The sequence below is a fragment of the Oncorhynchus tshawytscha genome, linkage group LG07 (genome assembly GCF_018296145.1).
Source record: "Oncorhynchus tshawytscha isolate Ot180627B linkage group LG07, Otsh_v2.0, whole genome shotgun sequence".
Classification (NCBI taxonomy): domain Eukaryota; kingdom Metazoa; phylum Chordata; class Actinopteri; order Salmoniformes; family Salmonidae; genus Oncorhynchus; species Oncorhynchus tshawytscha.
In genome coordinates this window covers 3,773,833-3,797,943 of record NC_056435.1, presented here as the reverse complement: position 1 = coordinate 3,797,943, position 24,111 = coordinate 3,773,833, and the positions used below count along the sequence as shown (strand labels likewise).

General features: G+C 47.6%; 2 protein-coding genes across 2 annotated transcripts in view; one reads left to right on the top strand and one right to left on the bottom strand.

Moving 5' to 3' along the window:
• The window catches only part of LOC112235898 (phospholipid phosphatase-related protein type 3-like), a 7,270-nt gene extending 915 nt beyond the window's left edge, over nucleotides 1–6,355 (bottom strand). The window contains exons 1-10 of the mRNA XM_042324989.1: nucleotides 5,376–6,355; nucleotides 4,404–4,510; nucleotides 4,051–4,236; nucleotides 3,819–3,945; nucleotides 2,084–2,279; nucleotides 1,803–1,860; nucleotides 1,410–1,583; nucleotides 954–1,166; nucleotides 653–879; nucleotides 126–564 (exon numbers count right to left, since the gene is read on the bottom strand). Of these exons, the coding sequence (XP_042180923.1) occupies nucleotides 126–564; nucleotides 653–879; nucleotides 954–1,166; nucleotides 1,410–1,583; nucleotides 1,803–1,860; nucleotides 2,084–2,279; nucleotides 3,819–3,945; nucleotides 4,051–4,236; nucleotides 4,404–4,487 (1,704 nt within the window). The 5' untranslated portion in view covers nucleotides 4,488–4,510; nucleotides 5,376–6,355. The remainder of the gene's footprint in view (nucleotides 1–125; nucleotides 565–652; nucleotides 880–953; nucleotides 1,167–1,409; nucleotides 1,584–1,802; nucleotides 1,861–2,083; nucleotides 2,280–3,818; nucleotides 3,946–4,050; nucleotides 4,237–4,403; nucleotides 4,511–5,375) is intronic.
• Nucleotides 6,356–10,037: 3,682 nt separating this feature from the next.
• LOC112235897 (paralemmin-1-like) lies at nucleotides 10,038–23,947 on the top strand. The gene is made up of 6 exons (XM_042323914.1): nucleotides 10,038–10,543; nucleotides 17,140–17,182; nucleotides 19,779–19,859; nucleotides 22,064–22,179; nucleotides 22,465–22,520; nucleotides 23,640–23,947. Exons 1-6 carry the CDS (start codon nucleotides 10,482–10,484, stop codon nucleotides 23,930–23,932), a joined length of 651 nt encoding a protein of 216 aa, XP_042179848.1. The 5' UTR covers nucleotides 10,038–10,481; the 3' UTR covers nucleotides 23,933–23,947.
• The last annotated feature ends 164 nt before the right edge of the window (nucleotides 23,948–24,111 follow it).

Below are 24,111 nucleotides of genomic sequence, written 5' to 3'. Positions count from 1 at the left end.
CATTTAGCTAGTTACTTCAGCTAGTTAGAATGGAAATCAACAGTTCATTTAGCTAGTTACTTCAGCTAGTTAGAATGGAAATCAACAGTTCATTTTAACTAACTCAGATTTGATATTTATCTCACCTGCGCCACTCGCGGCTGATTGGGCGGCTGGTGGGGCACACGCGGAGTCGTCACAGGGATAGGACCCTCCCTGACTCGTTCCCCTCCCTGGTTAAGTGACATCAACTTGGCACGCGTCACCGCGCTCTTAGGGGAGACGGGGGGAGGTAGAGAGGAGACAGAAGGAGGTAGAGGGGAGACAGTAGGGGGGTGTCTAATCCCCTCCTTAGGGATATGCACTGGTGGGGCTGGCACTGGGGTAGCCGTGGCAACGGCTCTATTGGCCGACTGTACCATCGGATAGAGGGAGGGAGGATTCATCACCCCTGTCTCCCCTGCCTCTCCCCCTCCTCCTGCTCCTCCCTCTCCTCCGCCAGATGTGTCCGTCTCTCCCTCCTCCTCGCTCCGTCTCTCCGTAGAGCGCTGCTGTCTCCACTCCTGCACCAGCGGTGGTCGCAGCCTGAGATCACACATGATGTGTTTGACTTGACGATTAATACCAGGGTTGTATGACACACACCTACAACACACACTAGCCACAAACGTACCTTGGTTGTGACCTGCGGGGGTCGAAGGACAGGTGGAAGGTCATGTGACGCTGGTTGGAGGGGTCGTCTCCGGGGGGCGAGGTGCTGCTGTTGCCATTGGCGACGCGGGGTAAGGTATTGCTGAATGTTACCATGGTTTCCTTTCCCATGGGGCCGCGGGGTGCCAGGAGCTCCACGTCAGCACTGGCCCTCTTCAGAGATGCTACGCTGGCCTTCTCCCTACGAACCTACAGAACAACATAGTGTGGCTAACTACTAATACTAACCACGAATACACAACCTGTCTCCCTTCATCTCGTACCTTGCAGCGTCCAGTGCCCAGTTCCTCCCTGCTGTCTGAGGGTCTGGGTGTTTTGCTGCGGTACAGAGAGCCATGCTGAGAAGCATGACCTCTCTGGGCTCTTCCCCTCACCACCACCTCCCTCTGCTGCTGGGGGGGGGACGCAGCCCTCCGGACAGGCTGGGGGAGGCAGTCCTCCTCGGATGACCTGAAGTTACCTACTGCATACAGAGACTAGAGGGAGGGTACAGAGGGAGGGGAAGGAGAGGTGGAGATGGCGATAGAGAGAGAGGGATAGAAGCTTGAAATCTGTTGAGACAGGCCTTCTAAAAAATAACAGTGAAATTCTCCCCCTGAGAACTCTTAAAAGATTATTAATTCCCATCTCTCTCTGTCTCTTTCTCAGTCTACCCCCCCAGACACACACAAAGTCCCACACAAACACAAAGTCGCACCCCCCCACACACACACACTCACCAGGTAGACTCCTATGCCAGCTCCTATGGCGTAGCCAACATAGACATCTCTGGGATGGCAGCGGTGTTGTGTGATCTGAGTCAGTCCGGCTATACCCGCCGCCAGACAGTATCCAAACACCAGCACCGGCTTCACCAGCTTAGTACTACTGCTGATCACACTGTTCAAATACATCTACACACACACACACACACATACACAAAGTTAGAACTATTGCGGATGGCAATTTTTCCAATTTTAACTTCAAATGCATCTTCATAATGTCAGGCAGTCAGGCAGACAGGCAGGCAGACAGGCAGGCAGGCAGTCAGACAGACAGTCAGACAGTCAGTCAGGCAGGCAGACAGGCAGGCAGGCAGACAGGCAGACAAGTTAGTAGCTGTCAGTGCTTACAGAGATGTAGACAGCAGCGAAGCCAGAGAGCGTTGCATGCTGGGACGGAAATGTTTTCCTGAAGAGAAGGAGAGGGAGAGTAAGAATCAGGGAGAGAGAGGGAGACGTGATGCAGAGAGAGAGAAGGAGAGGTGGAGGTTTAATTGAAGCTGGAGAACACAAAGAGTGTGTTTGTGTGTGTGTGTGTGTGTGTGTGTGTGTGTGTGTGTGTGTGTGTGTGTGTGTGTGTGTGTGTGTGTGTGTGTGTGTGTGTGTGTGTGTGTGTGTTTTTTATTTTTTACCTGGCTGACAGGATGGCATACAGATCTTTCCCAGAGCAGATGTCCTGTGTGATGTAGTTGTTCCGGTCACATGATATCCCAGGCAGCGTGTAATTGGGCTGACAGACAGTCAGGAAGAAAGGGGTGGGATAACCAGTAGCCAATTGGATGATGTCCGTCATTAGGGCTGTTGCCAGGAGACCAAACACATGAACACCTGGGAGAGAAGGACGAGGGATGGAGGAGGAGAGAGTGGGAGAAAGGGAGAAGGGATGGAGGAGGAGAGAGGGGGAGACAGGGAGAAGGGATGGAGGAGGGAGAGGGGGAGACAGGGAGAAGGGATGGAGGAGAGAGAGGGGGAGACAGGGAGAAGGGATGGAGGAGAGAGAGGGAGAAGGGATGAAAGGAAGGAGCAGAGAGAGAGGGAGACCGGGAGAAGGGATGGAGAAGGAGAGAGGGGGAGACAGGGAGAAAGGAAGGAAGGAAGGAAGGAGAGAGAGAGGGAGACCGGGAGAAGGGATGGAGAAGGAGAGAGGGGGAGACCGGGAGAAGGGATGGAGAAGGAGAGAGGGGGAGACAGGGAGAAGGGGGAGGGAGGAGCATGCACCACGTAACAGTTATCTGAAACATCTGAAGACGTCTCGCCTGTCCTCATTCCCTCTACATCTCTCTTCCCTGTCCTCATTCCCTCTACATCTCTCTCTCCCCTGTCCTCATTCCCTCTACATCTCTCTCTCCCCTGTCCTCATTCCCTCTACATCTCTCTCCCCTGTCCTCATTCCCTCTACATCTCTCTCTCCTCCGTCCTTATTCCCTCTACATCTCTCTGTCCCCTGTCCTCATTCCCTCTACATCTCTCTCTCCTCCGTACTCATTCCCTCAACATCTCTCTCTCCCCTGTCCTCATTCCCTCTACATCTCTCTCTCCCCTGTCCTCTACATCTCTCTCTCCCCTGTCCTCATTCCCTCTACATCTCTCTCCCCTGTCCTCATTCCCTCTACATCTCTCTCTCCCCTGTCCTCATTCCCTCTACATCTCTCTCTCCCCTGTCCTCATTCCCTCTACATCTCTCTCTCCTCCGTCCTCATTCCCTCTACATCTCTCTCTCCTCCGTCCTCATTCCCTCTACATCTCTCTCTCCTCCGTCCTCATTCCCTCTACATCTCTCTCTCCTCCGTCCTCATTCCCTTACATCTCTCTCTCCTCCGTCCTCATTCCCTCTACATCTCTCTCTCTCCTGTCCTCATTCCCTCTACATCTCTCTCTCCCCTGTCCTCATTCCCTCTTCTCTCCCTAGGCTATCATTACTCTCTGAAGTAGATTCTCTCCCTAGGCTATCATTACTCTCTGATCTAGATTCTCTCCCTAGGCTATCATTACTCTCTGATCTAGATTCTCTCCCTAGGCTATCATTACTCTCTGATCTAGATTCTCTCCCTAGGCTATCATTACTCTCTGAAGTAGATTCTCTCCCTAGGCTATCATTACTCTCTGATCTAGATTCTCTCCCTAGGCTATCATTACTCTCTGATCTAGATTCTCTCCCTAGGCTATCATTACTCTCTGAAGTAGATTCTCTCCCTAGGCTATCATTACTCTCTGAAGTAGATTCTCTCCCTAGGCTATCATTACTCTCTGAAGTAGATTCTCTCCCTAGGCTATCATTACTCTCTGAAGTAGATTCTCTCCCTAGGCTAGCATTGTGCACCTGTTCACTCCCCCTTGAGGATTCAAGCGTAAATAACAGGTATGTACCAACAAAGCGAACAGTCCTCCGTAGGAAGGAGTTGAAGTTACACCCTCCAGCGATGATGGATCCTTCAGCTTTACTCTGTTTGACTCTGGACTGGTAACAATACACCAGCCCTTCACCTAGCATGATCTATTCACACACACACACACACACACACACAATTAGTCATGCACCCTGATAGGCTGTTCATTGATCAGTCTATTGATTCTAGGTTCTGACGGTGTGTGTACTAACCGAGGCAGCCGGTCCTGCGAAGGCCAGGCTCAGTAACATCAGCAGAGGGATCAGTTCGTCTCCTGTCTCCAGGTAGGGCAACGACAGGTCACGGTCATAGCAATGGAACCCAGGGGTCGCCGGGGACAACAGGTCTGTCAACTCCATGAAGTAGAGAGAGACAAGGGAGGAGAGGACGATGGGGAGCTAGACAGAAAGAAAGAGAGAACGAGAGAGAGTGAAGGCGAGCAAGGGAGAGAGAGAGTAAGGGAGAGAGGTAAGAGGGAGATATTGTCTTACTAACAGCCATAGTGAGTGGTATACATTAAATGCAGTTATATTGGACACACACGTATGCACGTACACACACACACCTCTATGAAGTAGAAGCATGGTAGAAGTGTCATGCTGTCTTTGGGAGGTTTCTTCTTGGTCTTGGCTTTTGGTGACGACATCATCCTGGTGTTGGTCCAATCAGAGTCTAGGAACAGACAGAAGGGGAGTGCTTAGTCATCACACTGGTGGCGTTCCAGGTGGCATACATTACAGAGGCGTTGTTGCACATTATCAGCTTGTTAAGTCATATTCTGCTACTACTTCCACATGGGCAAACATCTGCTTGGTCTCAGACTGGTCCTTTGAAGCAACCCGAAGCTAATAGTAAATAGCTGAATGCACATCTGTTGGGTTGGTCCCTCAACTCCAAATGAACGGAACATCAGAACACACACACACACACACACACACACACAAACACACACACACAAACACACACACACACACACACACACAAAACACACACACACACACAAACACACACACAAACACACACACAAACACACACACACAAACACAAACACACACACACAAACACACACACACACACACACACACACACACAAACATCTGTTTCCCACTTATCTCTCTAAATTCAGGACAATGGAGTGGACACAGGACAGCGCTAATAGTTACAGTAACTCAGAGAGAAAGAAGCAGGGAGTTGAGACACACACAATGCGTCACATACTCCTTTTGCCCGGAGTTATTCTACTGTAACTATGGCGCTGACCACTGCATGGTCCTGAACTCAGAGAGGGAGAAGCAGGGAGTTGAGACACACACAATGCGATACATACTCCTTTTGCCCGGAGTTATTCTACTGTAACTATGGCGCTGTCCACTGCATGGTCCTGAACTCAGAGAGAGAGAAAAAAACTGTCCTGATTAAAAAACATCGATTCTCTCAGACACTAGTGTCAGACTCACCCTGCCTTGCCTCTCCTCCACACACACACACACAAACACACAAACACACACACACACACACACACAGAGCGCTAAATTACCTCTGTCCCGCGGGTTGTGTGTGTTTGCAGAGGCCCGTCTTGCCCTCCCCCCTCGCCGAGGTCTAGCGTGCTGCTCCAGTTTTCCGTTCAAACGTTAATCCATCTTCACGCGCTGCCAGTTGTTTTACGCTCCCAAAACACACATACACACACAGTAGGTTGTTTGGGTTGGTCAGATTCTCCACGGATTGAGAGGACGAGAGAATGATAGATGGGTAAAACGAAAGGGAAAATATATTCGATATTTCTCCGTTATTTTCCCTTCTGATCGCGCATGTGTGAATAAACTCAGAGGTTTCACGTGCCTTCTACCGGTTCACCCCAGTCCCAGTCAGCCACGCTATGTTCGAACAGCCCACACAAACTCAAACAGCGCTCAGAAACGAACCGATATCTCACTTGAAGAACCGATATCTCACTTGAAGAACCGCCGTTTACAGAGAGCCTCGCGCACACAAAGGCATGGGGGGCGGCGGGAGACGAGGGGAGGAGACCGACTGCTCCTTCACACATACACAAACGCCCCTCCTCTCACCACTACAAATTCCTAATGGAGGAGTGCCACCACCATAAAGCTGGGAAAAACAAAGCGATGGATTTTGGTGTGTGTTTGGGTATGCGCGTGCATGAGTGAAAGCATGTGTGTCTGTTTGATTCTGAGTGTTTCTTCGAATATATTACCCTTTTAGAACATTCTATTTTAAATGTAAAGGCTATTAATTTTAGGCAAAAAGATGCTGAACCCCCCATCTCTCTTCCTCTTTCATATTTGGTTAGTTTTGTTGTGGGTAGACCTAGCCCAGTAGGGTGGGGTTGGGTTGGGTTCTGACCACGTGCCTGTGACTGCTGCTGCGGTGTGTATTTGCGTCTCTTCATTCAACAAACGTGCACGCCCGCACTCACACATCTACTGCCTCTGACTGTCTGATTTACCTTGACATGTACACATTCAAACCTTTCCCCCACAGTTATAAATACACATACACCATGACACACCCTACCCACCCACCCACCCACACACACACCCTACCCATCCACCCTTTTCTCCTGGACTGGTCACAGCTGGGCTGCTAATAAACTCATCACTCACTCACAAATACATATAGAGAAGACTCCAACCTATCAGCACTAACCTACAGACGACAGAGAAGACTCCAACCTATCAGCACTAACCTACAGACAACAGAGAAGACTCCAACCTATCAGCACTAACCTACAGACGACAGAGAAGACTCCAACCTATCAGCACTAACCTACAGACGACAGAGAAGACTCCAACCTATCAGCACTAACCTACAGACAACAGAGAAGACTCCAACCAACCTAATCAGCACTAACCTAACAGACAACAGAGAAGACTCCAACCTATCAGCACTAACCTACAGACAACAGAGAAGACTCCAACCAACCTAATCAGCACTCCAACCTATCAGACAGACACAGAAGACTCCAACCTATCAGCACTAACCTACAGACAACAGAGAAGACTCCAACCTATCAGCACTAACCTACAGACAACAGAGAAGACTCCAACCTATCAGCACTAACCTACAGACAACAGAGAAGACTCCAACCTATCAGCACTAACCTACAGACAACAGAGAAGACTCCAACCTATCAGCACTAACCTACAGACGACAGAGAAGACTCCAACCTATCAGCACTAACTACAGACAACAGAGAAGACTCCAACCTATCAGACTAAACAGAGAAGACTCCAACCTATCAGCACACTACAGACAACAGAGAAGCCTATCAGACAGACAGAGAAGACTCCAACCTATCAGCACTAGCCTACAGACAACAGAGAAGACTCCAACCTATCAGCACTAGCCTACAGACAACAGAGAAGACTCCAACCTATCAGCACTAGCCTACAGACAACAGAGAAGACTCCAACCTATCAGCACTAGCCTACAGACAACAGAGAAGACTCCAACCTATCAGCACTAGCCTACAGACAACAGAGAAGACTCCAACCTATCAGCACTAGCCTACAGACAATAGAGAAGACTCCAACCTATCAGCACTAACCTACAGACAACAGAGAAGACTCCAACCTATCAGCACTAGCCTGCCTACAGACAACAGAGAAGACTCCAACCATCAGCCTATCAGCACTCAGCACTCTTCTACAGACAACAGAGAAGACTCCAACCTATCAGCACTAGCCTATCAGCACTAGCCTACAGACACAGAGAAGACTCCAACCTACAGCACTAGCCTACAGACAACAGAGAAGACTCCAACCTATCAGCACTAGCCTACAGACAAGAGAAGACTCCAACCTATCAGCACTAGCCTACAGACAACAGAGAAGACTCCAACCTACCAGCACTAGCCTACAGACAACAGAGAAGACTCCAACCTATCAGCACTAGCCTACAGACAACAGAGAAGACTCCAACCTATCAGCACTAGCCTACAGACAACAGAGAAGACTCCAACCTACCAGCACTAGCCTACAGACAACAGAGAAGACTCCAACCTATCAGCACTAGCCTACAGACAACAGAGAAGACTCCAACCTATCAGCACTAGCCTACAGACAATAGAGAAGACTCCAACCTATCAGCACTAGCCTGCAGACAACAGAGAAGACTCCAACCTATCAGCACTAAACATATGATTCTATCTCTACCTGTATTCTCTGTAAATCCAGCCTGGTCACCAGAAATACCACAGCAATCAGTAGCTCTATTGATATATTCTGCCTGTACATGTAGTAGGGCTACTTTTCATTTGTTTCTGTTTACATGAATAAATACAGAAGTAAATGAATGAAATATGTTTAGAGCGCATGGGTCTGAGTGTGTCTTTATACATGTGTGTCCCAATTTACAGCTGCTAATGGCTAGAGGCATCCTCTTCATCCTTTCATCTCTTCCCTGTCCTCTCCTCTTCTCCGTCTATGAACCAAATGCAGCACACAAAAGCCCCCTTCTGACCACAGGATACCACATGCCACAATAAATATGTTATGGCCAGTAGATGGTGGACTTCACCAACTGAACCTATCTACATGAACAGTGCCTTCAGAAAGTATTCATACCCCTGGACTTTTTCCCCATTTCGTTGTGTTACACTTACAGACTGAATTCAAAATGGATTAAATATATATTTTTCTCACCCATCTACACACAATACCCCATAATGACATCACAATACCCCATAATGACATCACATCACAATACCCCATAATGACATCACAATACCCCATAATGACATCACAATACCCCATAATGACATCACAATACCCCATAGTGACAAAGTGACAACATGTTTTTTGAAATTGTTGTACATTTATTTCAAATAAAAACGGAAATATCTCATTTACATAAGTATTCACAACCCTGAGTCAATACTTTGTAGAAGCACATTTGACAGCGATTAAGAGATTTCCACACCTGGATTGTGCAACATTTGCCAGTTAATCTTTTCAAAATTCTTCAAGCTCTGTAAAATTGGTTGTTGATCATTACTGACAACCATTTTCAGGTCTTGCCATAGATTTTCCAGTAGATTTAAGTCAAAACATTAACTTGGCCACTCAGGAACATTCACTGTCTTCTTGGTCAGCAACTCAAGCGTAGATTTGGCCTTGTGTTTTAGGTTATTGTTCTGCTGTCTGATGGAAAGTAAACTGAACCTGGTTTTCCTCTAGGATTTTTCCTGTGCTACGCTCCATTCCATTATTTTTTTGTCCTGAAAAACTCCCCAGACCTTAACAATTACAAGCATACCCATAGCATGATGCAGCCACCACTATGCTTGAAAATATGGAGTGTTGTACTCAGTAATGTGTTGTATTGGATTTGCCCCAAACATAACACTTTGTATTCAGGACAAAACGTGAATTGCTTTGTCACTTAAATATTACTTTAGTTCCTTGTTGCAAACAGGATGCATGTTTTGGAATATTTGTATTCTGTACAGGCTTCCTTCTTTTCACTCTGTCATTTAGGTTAGTATTGTGGAGTAACTACAATGTTGTTGATCCATCCTCAGTTTTCACCAATTACAGCCCTTTAACTGTTTTAAAGTTACCATTGGCCTCATGATGAAATTGATCCAATTTCAATGTTGTTTGAGTTGCTTTGTGCATCAGCAAATTAGCTTGAGATGATTTTACTGCAACACTGGTCACTGTATCCAAGTTGCTTGACATGGGTGTTTCAAAGAGCTGTCAGTCAAGGTGAGCTCATGAATATAAGCTCCCTGCCCACTCAGCCTATCTTTTCAAACTTCCTGGTAGTTAGCCATGAGAGAAAAGGTACATTTCAGAATGACTGTTCAGGACCTTTAATGTCTTTGAACTCTGTTTCCTGACTGAATCAGCATTCAAATGTAATTAATTGTGTTTGTGGTAGAGCCTCATTGGCAGCTATTGTTATCATACTGTATGTCTGCATCAGACTGTCGGCTAGACCCAGAGCCATTTAGAAACAGAGGCCCATTATCGTGTCAGACTGTCGGCTAGACTCAGACCCCATTTATAACCAGAGGCTCCAATATCCTATCAGACTGTCGGCAATACCCAGACCCCAATTATAACCAGAGGCCTCAATATCATATCAGTCAACAACACACCCTGGGCCTCCTTATCTCGGGAGGAAGGCTACTTCTCTCTCTCTCTCTCTCTCTCTCTCTCTCTCTCTCTCTCTCTCTGTGTGTTTGGCCAGCTGGTGAGAGCACAAACCTTTCTGCAAAACAGGTCGCCTACAGGAGACAAATCATAATTTTGAGGGGACCAGGAGAGCTTTCATCTCTCCAAAAATCGCCAATTCACCCACGAACTCCTGTAATGTCGTGGAACGAAGATAAATAACGGCCAACTTGTTCTCTCTGTTGGTGTTGAGCGGATCGAGCTCCCGCGACACACACGCACACACACAGCTCGGCGTTCCCGCGACTCCTCAGCGGCCAACGGAAGGGTGGCAGGAGAGAGGAGAGAGGAGGAGGAGAAGGGGAGAGAGGAGGGAGAGGAGGGGAGGAAACCCGACTGTTTTGAAGCTATACGCCAGTAAACATAGACTATAATCATACACAGTGAAAGAAGAGAAAACCGTCGCAGTGCTATTTTAATTCAGTGTGGATGAAGCTACGATGAGAGAGACGCCAAAGGAGAGAGACGCCATCGGTGACAAGATAAAGGACTCCGCTATTAGGTAAGTAGCCCGGCTGTCTGTCTGCTCGTTACACGCAGTGTCGACTCACGACTATACTTGGCCTGATTTCCGCGAATTTGTTGACTAGCCGTAGCGCTCCACTGCCTCAGCATCACCGAACAGCGATGAAGGATGGAGGTGAGGAGAGAAGGGGATGGAGGGATGGAGCAGAGGGAGAGATGCAGAATAGACGGAAAACGAGATGAAGAGATAATGTGTGTTTTCTAATGTAGGCATAATGTAATTATAAATTATACAAATCCCGTTAATGCATACATGGAAATGCATGACAATAATGTGAACAAAACAATATGATAATAAATACCACTCTTACATAAATAAATAAACAATATACAGTACAGGTATAGCCGGATTATGAAATCATAGACCTCGGGGCACTGTTTTTTTTTGGCCCCCACACACTTCCTGGCACACCATTATTTTCTGTAAACAAATCCATCCACCAAGATGCAATTCAATGCGAGGTTTCCTGTTGAAGAAAAAGCCCCTTTATAATAAAGCCATAATAACATTTGTAATGTAGGCTACAGTTGAGCAGGGGCGTTTTTAGGATTTCCACACATGGGGAACACTTGTTTGCAGGGTCCGAATATTTGTTTTGCCTTTTAAAAACGCATTTCATACAATGCTACATACTTTACACGATAGAAGACATTAGCGGAATCGTTTCTAATACCACTCAAATGACCGAAATCAGTGGCTACTCTGTCACTAACAAACTGAGATCAATCTGGTCTGGAATTCAAACAAATATAGCGAAGGCTAATGAAGCGACACACATTGTACAATATTGGGAGGTAATATAGACTATATATACAAAAGTATGTGGACACCCCTTGAAATTAGTGGATTCGGCTATTCCATCCACACCCGTGGCTGACAGTTGTATAAAATCGAGCACACCGCCATGCAATCTCCATAGACAAACATTGGCAGTAGAATGGCCTTACTGAAGAGCTCAGTGACTTTCAACGTGCCACCGTCATAGGCCACCTTTCCAACAAGTCAGTTCGTCAAATGTCTGCCCTGCTAGAGCTGCTCCGGTCTACTGTACGTGCTGTTATTATGAAGTGGAAACGTGGAGCAACAACGGCTCAGCTGCGAAGTGGTTGGCCACACAAACTCACAGAACGGGACTGCAGAGTGCTGAAGCGCGTAGCACGTAAAAATAGTCTGCCCTTGGTTGCCACACTCACTACCGAGTTCCAAACTGCCTCTGGAAGCAATGTCAGCACAAGAACTGTTGGTCGGGAGCTTCATGAAATGGGTTTCCATGGGTCTCCCGAGGGCCGCAGCGGTCTAAGGCACTGCATCACAGTGCTAGAGGTGTTACTACAGAACCAGGTTCATTCCCAGGCTGAGCCACAACCGGCAGTGGCCAGGAGTCCCATAGGACGGCACACAATTGGCCCAGTGTGGTCCGGGTTAGGCGAGGGTTTGGCCGTGGAGGCTTAACTTGGCTCATCACACCCTATTGACTGCTTGTGGTGGGCCGGGTGCCTGCAAGCTGACCCCGGTCACCAGTTGAACGGTTTCCTCCGACACGGCTGTATGTGTAGAAGGCTTGACAGAAATGGTAGCAGAAGGTGAATGTTGAACTTTTGTTGCATACATTTCCAGATGATGCTGTACACTATTTTGCACAACGACGCTGTCGGTGTGATCGAAGCGTAAGATCACCAAGTGTCGGCTGGAGTGGTGTAAAGCTGGCTGCAATTGGACTCTGGAGCAGTGGAAACGCCATCTCTGGATTGATGAATCACACTTCACCATCTGGCAGTCCAACGGACAAATCTGGGTTTGCGGATGCCAGGAGAACGCTACCTGCCCCAATGCTTAGTGCCAACTGTAAAGTTTGGTGGAGGAGGAATAATGGTCTGGGGCTGTTTTTCATGGTTTGGGCTAGGTCCCCTTAGTACTGCATCTAGCTCTGACCTCAACTCCATCAAACACCTTTAGGATGATTTGGAACATCAACTGCGAGCCAGACCTCACTAATGCTCTTGTGGCTGAATGGAAGCAAGTCCACACAGAAATGTTCCAACCTCTAGTGGAAGCCTTCCCAGAAGAGTGGAGGCTGTTATAGCAGTGGGTAAGACCCTCCATTAATTAAAATGTGAAAACAAACAGTATGCTCTGCCCCTGTATGTTGAATAGCTTATTCTAGGCCTTAAATTCTCAAACGGTCAGGTGGACTAGGCTAACACAAATAATAATTTGACAATTTGAATTGTTGCTACATAGGATAGGACATAGGCGACACTAAACGATTCCAATATGTTAGTGTAATCATTTATGATGTAGGCCTACCTTTCATGTTTATCTATTTCTTTGACACACACACACACACACACACACACACACACACACACACACACACACACACACACACACACACACACACACACACACACACACACACACACACACACACACACACACACAGACAATATAGATCTGTTGTGGGAGTGTTTCTATTTTGGGGTGTCTGGCTTTTAGCATCGATATGGCATTTTACCAGGCAGGAGAGAGAGAGAGACAGAGAGAGAGAGAGAGAGAGAGAGAGAGAGAGAGAGTGTGTGTGTGTGTGTGTGTGTGTGTGTGTGTGTGTGTGTGTGTGTGTGTGTGTGTGTGTGTGTGTGTGTGTGTGTGTGTGTGAGTGTGAGTGTGAGAGAGAGGGAAGAGAGAGAGGGATAAGAGAGAGAGAACGGGAGAAGAGAGAGAGACAGAGAGAGACAGTGAGAGAGAGAGAGAGAGAACGGGGAGAAGAGAGAGAGACAGAGAGAGACAGTGAGAGAGAGAGAGAGAATAGGAGAAGAGAGAGAGAGACAGAGAGAGAATGGGAGAAGAGAGAGAGAAAGAAAGAGAGAGAGAGAGAGAGAGAACGGGAGAAGAGAGAGAGACAGAGAGAGACAGTGAGAGAGAGAGAACGAGAGAAGAGAGAGAGACAGAGAGAGACAGTGAGAGAGAGAGAGAGAGAACGGGAGAAGAGAGAGAGACAGAGAGAGAACGGGAGAAGAAGAGAGAGAAAGAGAGAGAGAGAGAGCAGAGAGAGACAGGAGAGAGAGAGAGGCAGAGAGAGACAGTGAGAGAGAGAGAGAGAAGAGAGAAAGAGAGAGAGAAGAGAGAGAACTTGAGAAGAGAGAGAGACAGAGAGAGACAGTGAGAGATAGAGACAGAGAGAGAGAGAGAGAGAGAGAGAGAGAGAGAGAGAGAAGAGAGAGAACTTGAGAAGAGAGAGAGACAGAGAGAGACAGTGAGAGAGAGAGAGAGAGAGAGAGAGAGAGAGAGGGGGATAAGAGAGAGAGAGAACGGGAGAAGAGAGAGAGAGAGAGAGATACAGTGAGAAAGACAGTGAGAGAGAGAGAGAGAGCGAGAGAGAGAGAGAGAAGAGAGAGATTCAGATTTGTAAGACGTGTGCTTGCTCCCTGAGCCTTTAGCCCATCAGGCTCACACAGTCTTGTGGCATGCAGGTGACATGTTTGAGACTCCCCCTCCCCTCCCCTTCTTTCCCTCCTCCCCATCATACCAGATAAAAGAAAGGATTTGTTTGTTTTCTCTATCTGTTGTTTTCTGATCAATTGTGTCATTTTTAGCCTCTAATCCATTTTAATCTCTCTGTCTCTATCTCTCTGTCTCTCTCTCTCTATCTCTCTTTCTCCCCGTCCATCTCTCTCTCTCTCTCAATTAAATTCATTTAAATTCAAGGGCTTTATTGGCATGGGAAACATATGTTAACATTGCCAAAGCAAGTGAAGCAGATAATAAACAAAAGTGAAATAGACAATAAAAATGAACAGTAAACATTACACTTAGAGAAGTTCCAAAAGAATAAAGACATTTCAAATGTCATATTATGTACATATACAGTGTTGTAACGATTGTTGTATTTACAATGATGTTTGTTCTGGTTGCCCTTTTCTTGTGGCAACAGGTCACAAATCTTGCTACTGTGATGGCACACTGTGGAATTTCAAGTATGTACAAGTCAAAGCTTTCCTTAAGTTTGGGTCAGTCACAGGGGTCAGGTATTATGCCACTGTGTACTCTCTGTTTAGGGCCAAGTAGCATTCTAGTTTGCTCTGTTTTTTTGTTAATTCTTTCCTATGTGTCATGCAATTATCATTTTGTTTTCTCATGATTTGATTGGGACTAATTGTGTTGCTGTCCTGGTGCTCTGTGGGGTCTGTTTGTGTTTGTGAACAGAGCCCCAGGACCAGCATGCTTAGAGGACTCTTCTCCAGGTTCATCTCTCTGTAGGTGATGGTTTTGTTATGTAAGTTTTAGGAATCATTTAGTTTTAGGTGGTTGTAGAATTTAACGTCTCGTTTCTGGATTTTGATCATTAGCGGGTATCGGCCGTATTCTGCTCTGTATGCATTATTTGGTGTTTTACATTGTACACAGAGCATATTTTTGCAGACTTTTGCATGCAGTCTCAATTTGGGGTTTGTCCCACTTTGTAAATTCTTGGTTGGTGAGTGGACCACAGACCACACAACCATAAAGAGCAATGGGTTCTATTACTGATTCAGGTATTTTTAGCCAGATCCTAGTTGGTATGTCGAATTTAATGTTCCTTTTGATGGCATAGAATGCCCTTCTTGCCTTGTCTCTCAGCTCGTTCACAGCTTTGTGGAAGTTACCTGTGGCGCTGATATGGTATGTATAGTATGTATAGTTTTTTGTTTGCTCTAGGTGTCTAGATTGAATTTTTATTTGTGGTCCTGGCGTCTGGACCTTTTTTGTAACACCATTAGTTTTTGTCTTACTGTGATTTCCTGTTAGGGCCCAGGTCTAGCAGAATCTATCCTCCTTAGTTGGGGACAGAAGCACCAGATCATCAGCAAACAGTAGACATTTGACTTCATATTCTAGTAGGGTGAGGCCAGGTGCTGCAGATTGTTCTAGTGCCCTCGCCAATTCGTTGATATATATGTTGAAGAGGGTAGGGCTTAAGCTGCATCCCTGTCTCACCCCACGGCCCTGTGGAAAGAAATGTATGTGTTTTTTGCCAATTTTAACCTCACACTTGTTGTTTGTGTACATGGATTCTATAATGTTGTAGGTTTTTCCCCCAACACCACTTTACATCAATTTGTATAGCAGACCCTCGTGCCAAATTGAGTCAGTCTTTTTTGAAATAAACATGCATGAGAAAACGTTGCCATTGTTTTAGTTTGTTCGTTTGTCAATTAGAGTGTGCAGGGTGAGTACGTGGTCTGACGTATGGTAATTTGGTAAAAAGCCAATTTGATATTTGCTCAGTACATTGTTTTCACTGAGGAAATGTACGAGTCTGCTGTTAATGATAATGCATCATCTTTTGTGGATTGGTGTGATCAGTCCTTGGTTTCAAATATTTGGGAAGATGCCATAGGATGATGGTAAAGGGTTTAAGTATAGCCAATTGGAATTTGTTGTCTGTATATTTTAGAATTTCATTGAGGATACCATCAACACCACAGGCCTTTTTGGGTTGGAGGGTTTGTATTTTGTCCTGTAGTTCATTCAATGTAATTAGAGAATCCAGTAGGTTCTGGTAGTCTTTAATAGTTGATTCTAAGATTTGTATTTGATCATGTATATGTTTTTGCTGTTTGTTTTTTGTTATAGGGCCTAAAATATTGGAGAAGTGGTTTACCCATACATCTCCATTGTGGATAAATAACTCTTTGTGTTGTTGTTTGTTTAGTGTTTTCCAATTTTCCCAGAAGTGGTTAGAGTCTATGAATTCTTCGATTACATTGAGCTGATTTCTGACATGCTGTTCCTTCTCTCTCTCTCTCACTCTCTCTCTTTCACACGCTCACTCATGATCATCAGCAGTCCTGCACCAGATATATAAAATCCAATGCACTATTGATAGAGAACAGAGGGGTCCAGTATATTTTACTACCTGTTCTCCCTCAGGCTACAATTACATACAAACACACACACACTCACACACACACACACACACACACACACACACACACACACACACACACACACACACACACACACACACACACACACACACACACACACACACACACACACACACACACACACACACACACACACACACACACACCATATTGTATCAGGAGTTGACTGTACATAACAGACTGGTCAATAACCTTGGCCTTATGGCTCTGCTCTACCATTAGCATTGATTGATTGATCAGTCTCCTCTCTACCCCAAGACTGTTTCTGGATGTTTCTGAGTAGATGGGGAGAGTTATTCAATTGTATAATGAGAATCCCTCCAGAGTTAGGGTTCATGTTATAGGGTTACGATCAGTACTCATGTACGTGTTGTGTTATGTCATGTTATGCAGCGTGTCAGGGTACCTGCAGTGTGTGTTGTATGTCTCTCCTAATCCAGGTCTCTTGGTATTTATTTCAGACTGATCACACCCACGTACGGCACCACACACACGTGGACGCACTCACGCACTCACGCAACCATGCAAGTCTTCCCAATGAGGCAGAGCGGTATTCCCTGCCAGAGCTCTGGAATCTATTAAAGCAGGAATGTCGACATCACTCTGTTATTCTTCTATCTCACTAACTTTATTTCTCTCTCTCAGGATGGCTGAGGTTTCACAGCAGGAGAGAATTCAGGCTATCGCTGTAAGTGACACACACACACACACACACACACACACACACACACACACACAGCATGCATGGTTTCATACAACCATTAATTAATAACTCCTGTTAGACCAGCCTGATCAACAGAAATAGACTTAGATTTCGGACATTTGAAAAGTTCCTGAGAACGTTGCGCTCACCAAAAAAAAGAGCTCAGACCACTGCGCTACGATAGTTCACAATGCTCTAGCAAGCCGTGAGAATACTTTATGATACTTGAGGGTATGAGGTCGGTCAGTTTGCAGAGCCTTCCCCAAACCATGCCGAATGAACCCTGTAACCATGCCGAATGAACCCTGTAACCATGCCGAATGAACCCTGTAACCATGCCAAATGAACCCTGTAACCATGCCGAATTAACCCCGTAACCATGCCGAATTAACCCTGCAACCATGCAGAATTAACCCCGTAACCATGCCGAATTAACCCTGCAACCATGCCGAATTAACCCTGCAACCATGCCGAATTAACCCTGCAACCATGCAGAATTAACCCCGTAACCATGCCGAATTAACCCTGCAACCATGCCGAATTAACCCTGCAACCATGCCGAATTAACCCTGTAACCATGCAGAATTAACCCTGTAACCCACTCATTGCTTTTTACCCCCCCCCCACACACACACACATACACACACACACCTCAGACCTATTAGCCCTTTCCGCCCCTATCCCTCCAGACCCCCTATCCCTCCAGACCCCATATCCCTCCAGACCCACTATCCTTCTAGACCCCCTATCCCTCCAGACCCCCTATCCCTCCAGACCCCATATACCTCCAGACCCCCTATCCCTCCAGACCCCCTATACCTCCAGACCCCATCCCTCCAGACCCCCTATCCCTCCAGACCCCCTATCCCTCCAGACCCCTAGACATCCCCTCCAGACCCAGACTCCAGACCCCTCCCTCCAGACATCCTCCAGACCCCCTTTCCAGACCTCCAGACCCCTATACCTCCAGATCCCTCTAGACATCCTACCTTTCCAGACCTCCAGACCCCATATACCTCCAGATCCCTCCAGACCCCTATCCCTCCAGACCCCCTATCCCCCCCTATCCCTCCAGACCCCCTATCCCTCCAGACCCACTATCCCTCTAGACATCCTACCTTTCCAGACCTCCAGACCCCCTATCCCTCCAGACCCCCTATCCCTCCAGACCCCCTATCCCTCTAGACCTCCTATCCCTCTAGACCTCCTATACCTCCAGACCCCCTATCCCTCCAGACCCCCTATCCCTCCAGACCTCCTATCCCTCTAGACCTCCTATCCCTCCAGACCCCCTATCCCTCCAGACCCCCATCCCTCCAGACCTCCTATCCCTCCAGACCCCCTATCCCTCCAGACCCCCTATCCCTCTAGACCTCCTATCCCTCCAGACCTCCTATCCCTCTAGACATCCTATCCCTCCAGACCCCCTATCCCTCCAGACCCCCTATCCCTCTAGACATCCTATCCCTCTAGACATCCTATCCATCCAGACCCCTATCCCTCCAGACCCCCTATCCCTCCAGACCCCCTATCCCTCTAGACATCCTATCCCTCTAGACATCCTATCCCTCCAGACATCATATCCCTCTAGACATCCTATCCCTCCAGACCTCCTATCCCTCCAGACATCCTATCCCTCTAGACATCCTATCCCTCTAGACATCCTATCCCTCTAGACATCCTATCCCTCCAGACCTCCTGTCCCTCTAGACATCCTATCCCTCTAGACATCCTATCTCTCTAGACATCCTATCCCTCCAGACATCCTATCCCTCCAGACATCCTATCCCTCCAGACATCCTATCCCTCTAGACATCCTATCCCTCTAGACATCCTATTCCTCTAGACCTCCTATCCCTCCAGACCCCCTATCCCTCTAGACCTCCTATCCCTCCAGACCCCCTATCCCTCTAGACCTCCTATTCCTCCAGACCCCCTATTCCTCCAGACCTCCTATCCCTCCAGACATCCTATCCCTCTAGACATCCTATCCCTCCAGACCTCATATCCCTCTAGACATCCTATCCCTCCAGACATCCTATCCCACTAGACATCCTATCCCTCTAGACATCCTATCCCTCTAGACATCCTATCCCTCCAGACCTCCTATCCCGCTAGACATCCTATCCCTCTAGACATCCTATCCCTCCAGACCTCCTATCCCTCTAGACATCCTATCCCTCCAGACCTCCTATCCCTCTAGACATCCTATCCCTCTAGACATTCTATCCCTCTAGACATCCTATCCCTCTAGACATCCTATCCCTCCAGACATCCTATCCCTCCATACCTCCTAACCCTTCCAGACAACCTATCCCTCTAGACATCCTATCCCTCCAGACAACCTATCCCTCTAGGCATCCTATCCCTCTAGACATCCTATCACTCTAGAGCCTGTAGATGAACATCTGTAGCTGAACATCCAGAAGCATTAGGCTAATGCTAGAACAGTGATGGACTTATATCCGGCATGAACATGCAGACACAGCACACATCACATTGGTCAAAATATTTAACATGGCCACTTACTGTGTGTGTGTGTGTGCGTGTGTGTGTGTGTGTGTGTGTTGTGTCTTTACAGGAGAAGAGGAAGAGGCAGACAGAGATTGAGAACAAGAGGAGACAGCTGGAAGATGACAGAAGACAGCTTCAACACCTAAAGGTACACACACACACACACACACACACACACACACAGTCCTTTGTGTCTCTGTTTAGTACCAGATAGAAACACACTCAGCTGTCACAGACTGTTAACACAAGCTAGGAGATAAAGCCTGCTTCGATGCACACTACATAGCCTCCCTGTTATCTCCCATCTAGCTGACTTGACCAAAGCTAAAATAGCCATTTGATAACCCTTCACACACTGACTGAAGCACCAGCCTCTGATAAAAGTAGTGCGTGTTAGAACACCACCAATGACCTTGTGTGCTCCCATTCCTGTCTTCTCTGTGTGTGGCTAAAACGGGGTACAGAATGTGTGTGAGAGTGGTTTCCTGCTCAGAGGGAGTGGGACACAAATCTGTTTCCTCTGACCAACCTTCTATGGATTATAGACACACACACACACACACACTATAGACACACACACACACACACACACACACACACACTATGAGTTCTACAGCGGCTGTTTCTAATTAGGTGTCATATGTGATGATGTAATGCAGCCTGGAGATTTTGTGATGTAACCATGGAGACGTGCACACGTATGGTAGAGAAGTAAAAGTTTGAGAGGTGTGTGTGTGGTGTGTGTGTGTATGTGTGTGTGTGTGTGTGTGTGTGTGTGTGTGTGTGTGTGTGTGTGTGTGTGTGTGTGTGTGTGTGTGTGTGTGTGTGTGTGTGTGTGTGTGTGTTTGTGTTCCTTCCATTGTCAGTAGTGTAAGTAGTATTTGCACCAGAACAATGAACAGTGTGCTGAGCTGGGGAGGGTGTGTATATCCAATTATATCCAAGCGGTGGGGGGAAGGGGAGACACTTTGCTGATGGCTACTTTACTGAGGAAAAATGTACTTACTAGGTCTGATGTGTGGTTGTCCCACCTAGCTATCTTAAGATGAATGCACTAACTGTCACTCTGGATAAGAGAGTCCTGGCGAGAGAAGGACTACTCCTTTTTCCTGGAGCTGGTCTAGCTGACAGAAGAATCCTGGGGAGAGAAGGACTACTCATTTTTCCTGGAGCTGGTCTAGCTGACAGAAGAATCCTGGGGAGAGAAGGACTACTCCTTTTTCCTGGAGCTGGTCTAGCTGACAGAAGAATGCTGAGGAGAGAAGGCCTGCTCCTTTTTCCTGGAGCTGGTCTAGCTGACAGAAGAATGCTGAGGAGAGAAGGCCTGCTCCTTTTTCCTGGAGCTGGTCTAGCTGACAGGAGAATGCTGGGGAGAGGAGAGAAGGCCCGCTCCTTTTTCCTGGAGCTGGTCTAGCTGAGAGGAAAATGCTAGGGAGAAAAGGAGCTGGTCTAGCTGACAGAAGAATCCTGGGGAGAGAAGGACTACTCCTTTTTCCTGGAGCTGGTCTAGCTGACAGAAGAATCCTGGGGAGAGAAGGACTACTCCTTTTTCCTGGAGCTGGTCTAGCTGACAGAAGAATCCTGGGGAGAGAAGGACTACTCCTTTTTCCTGGAGCTGGTCTAGCTGACAGAAGAATCCTGGGGAGAGAAGGACTACTCCTTTTTCCTGGAGCTGGTCTAGCTGACAGAAGAATCCTGGGGAGAGAAGGACTACTCATTTTTCCTGGAGCTGGTCTAGCTGACAGAAGAATCCTGGGGAGAGAAGGACTACTCCTTTTTCCTGGAGCTGGTCTAGCTGACAGAAGAATCCTGGGGAGAGAAGGACTACTCCTTTTTCCTGGAGCTGGTCTAGCTGACAGAAGAATGCTGAGGAGAGAAGGCCTGCTCCTTTTTCCTGGAGCTGGTCTAGCTGACAGAAGAATCCTGGGGAGAGAAGGAGCTGGTCTACGTAGTTGACACAGTGTCGCTGCCTGAAATATACACTTAGATAAAAGGCTTTAGGACCCTTTCAGTTCCATGTAGAATCCTCCCTGGAAAGTGTTCTACATGGAACCGAAAGGGTTCTACCCTTAACCAAAAAGGGTTCTTCAAAGTGTTCTCCTTTGGGGACAGCTGAAGAAACTTTATTGGTTCTAGATAGAACCACTTTTTTCTAAGTGTGTACATAGCCTAAATACCTTCCTCTGTGACCAGGGGTTGAACCTCTATTTCCTACTGTCTGTCTACCCTCTCTCTATGCCCTTGCTCATTCTATTCTACCTGTGCTTGCGTGTGTGTGTGTGTGTGTGTGTGTGTGTGTGTGTGTGCGTGCGCGCGTATATTTCCTGCATGCGTGCGTGCGTGCGTGTGTAGTCGAAGGCTCTGAGAGAGCGCTGGTTGTTGGATGGGGCTCCAGAGGAAGATGAGACTCAGAGACGACTTCAGGAGGACGAAGAGAGGACTAAGGCACTAGAGAAGAGCATCCTCTGGTTAGTACAAATACATACACACACATACGCACACGCACACACACATACACACGCCGTTGCCGGTCGTTGTTGTCGATAAAGCAAAGTAACTCTTTACTTTCTCTTTAATACTCTTTCTCCACACACTCCATTCATGTGTAATTAATGTGTGTGTGTGTGTGTGTGTGTGTGTGTGTGTGTGTGTGTGTGTGCGCGCGCGCATATGTGTGTGTGTGTGTGTGTGCGCGCACGCATGTGTGTGTGTGTGTGCGTGTGCGTGTGCATGCGCGTGCGTGTCTGTGTCAGCTTGGAGCAGGATATAGAGGAGCTGGAGAATCCAGTCGTGACCAAAGAGAACGGAGGTCAGTATTTTCCATGTGGTATTGCTTTTTTTCCCATTTGTTAAAAAAGTACCAAAAGTTTACCAACATTTGCTGATTATATGATGCAAACTATTTTTATATGACAGTACTTTATTCACATAAAAACAGTTGGATGGAAACCTGGCTAATGTTTTCTAGATTTGTGTTAATGTAGAGCCTAACCAGCTCCCCCCCTCTCACTCACCTCTTTCTCTCCCCCTCTCTATTTCCCCCTCTCTCACTCTCCTCTTTCTTCCCCCTCTCTCACTCTCCTCTTTCTCACCCCCTCTCTATTTCCCCCTCTCTCACTCACCTCTTTCTCTCCCCCTCTCTATTTCCCCCCCTCTCTCACTCTCCTCTTTCTCTCCCCCTCTCTATTTCTCCCCCTCTCTCTCACTCTCCTCTTTCTCTCCCCCTCTCTATTTCCCCCTCTCTCACTCTCCTCTTTCTCTCCCCCTCTCTATTCCCCCTCTCTCTCACTCTCCTCTTTCTCTCCCCCTCTCTATTTCCCCCTCTCTCACTCTCCTCTTTCTCTCCCCTCTCTATTTCCCCCTCTCTCCTCTCCCTTCTCTCCCCCTCTCTGTTTCCCCCTCTCTCCTCTCCCTTCTCTCCCCCTCTCTATTTCCCCCTCTCTCCTCTCCCTTCTCTCCCCCTCTCTATTTCCCCCTCTCTCCTCTCCCTTCTCTCCCCCTCTCTATTTCCCCCTCTCCCTCTCCTTCTCTCCCCCTCTCTATTTCCCCCTCTCTCCTCTCCCTTCTCTCCCCCTCTCTATTTCCCCCTCTCTCCTCTCCCTTCTCTCCCCCTCTCTATTTCCCCTCTCTCCTCTCCCTTCTCTCCCCCTCTCTATTTCCCCCTCTCTCCTCTCCCTTCTCTCCCCCTCTCTCCTCTCCTTTCTCTCCCCCTCTCTATTTCCCCCCTCTCTCCTCTCCCTTCTCTCCCCCTCTCTATTTCCCCCTCTCTCCTCTCCCTTCTCTCCCCCTCTCTATTACCCCCTCTCTCCTCTCCCTTCTCTCCCCCTCTCTATTTCCCCCTCTCCCCTCTCCCTTCTCTCCACCTCTCTCCTCTCCTTTCTCTCCCCCTCTCTATTTCCCCCCTCTCTCCTCTCCCTTCTCTCCCCAGCTGTAAATGGAGTATCACAGAACCAGAGTCCTAGAAGAGAACTAACAGGAGTAGAAGCCAAGCTGTTGGGTCCCAGTCCAGACCAGGCCAGTGCTGAGCACCCTGTTACCCTGGTCTTCATGGGCTATACAGCTCTGGAGGGTGAGACAGCAGGGGAGGTGGGGGAGGCAGGGGGGACAGAGGGTGGAGACGGCTCAGTCAAGGCGGAGTTTGTGATGCTACCAGACGGGGGGGAAGGGGGTAGGAGAGGGGGAGACGGAGACACAGGCAGCAGCCAATGGGAGTACGGGTGAGAAGGGGGAGGCAAATGGGGGAGGAGGGGAGGAGGGGGAGAAGGAAAAGAAACCGAGTTGCAAGTGTTGCACAGTCATGTGAGTGTGTGTGTGTGTGTGTGTGTGTGTGTGTGTGTGTGTGTCAAAGAAAGATGCTTGTGTGTGTGTGTGTGAGTGTGTCAGAGCAAGAAAGACTCGAG

Bases quoted from the DNA above. Each gene is read 5' to 3' on its own strand.
- LOC112235897 (XM_042323914.1), top strand. From the start codon at position 10,482: ATGAGAGAGACGCCAAAGGAGAGAGACGCCATCGGTGACAAGATAAAG. The intron at 10,544-17,139 runs GTAAGTAGCCCG...TCTCTCTCTCAG, and splicing joins ATAAAGGACTCCGCTATTAG to GATGGCTGAGGTTTCACAGC. The intron at 22,521-23,639 runs GTCAGTATTTTC...TTCTCTCCCCAG, and splicing joins CGTGACCAAAGAGAACGGAG to CTGTAAATGGAGTATCACAG.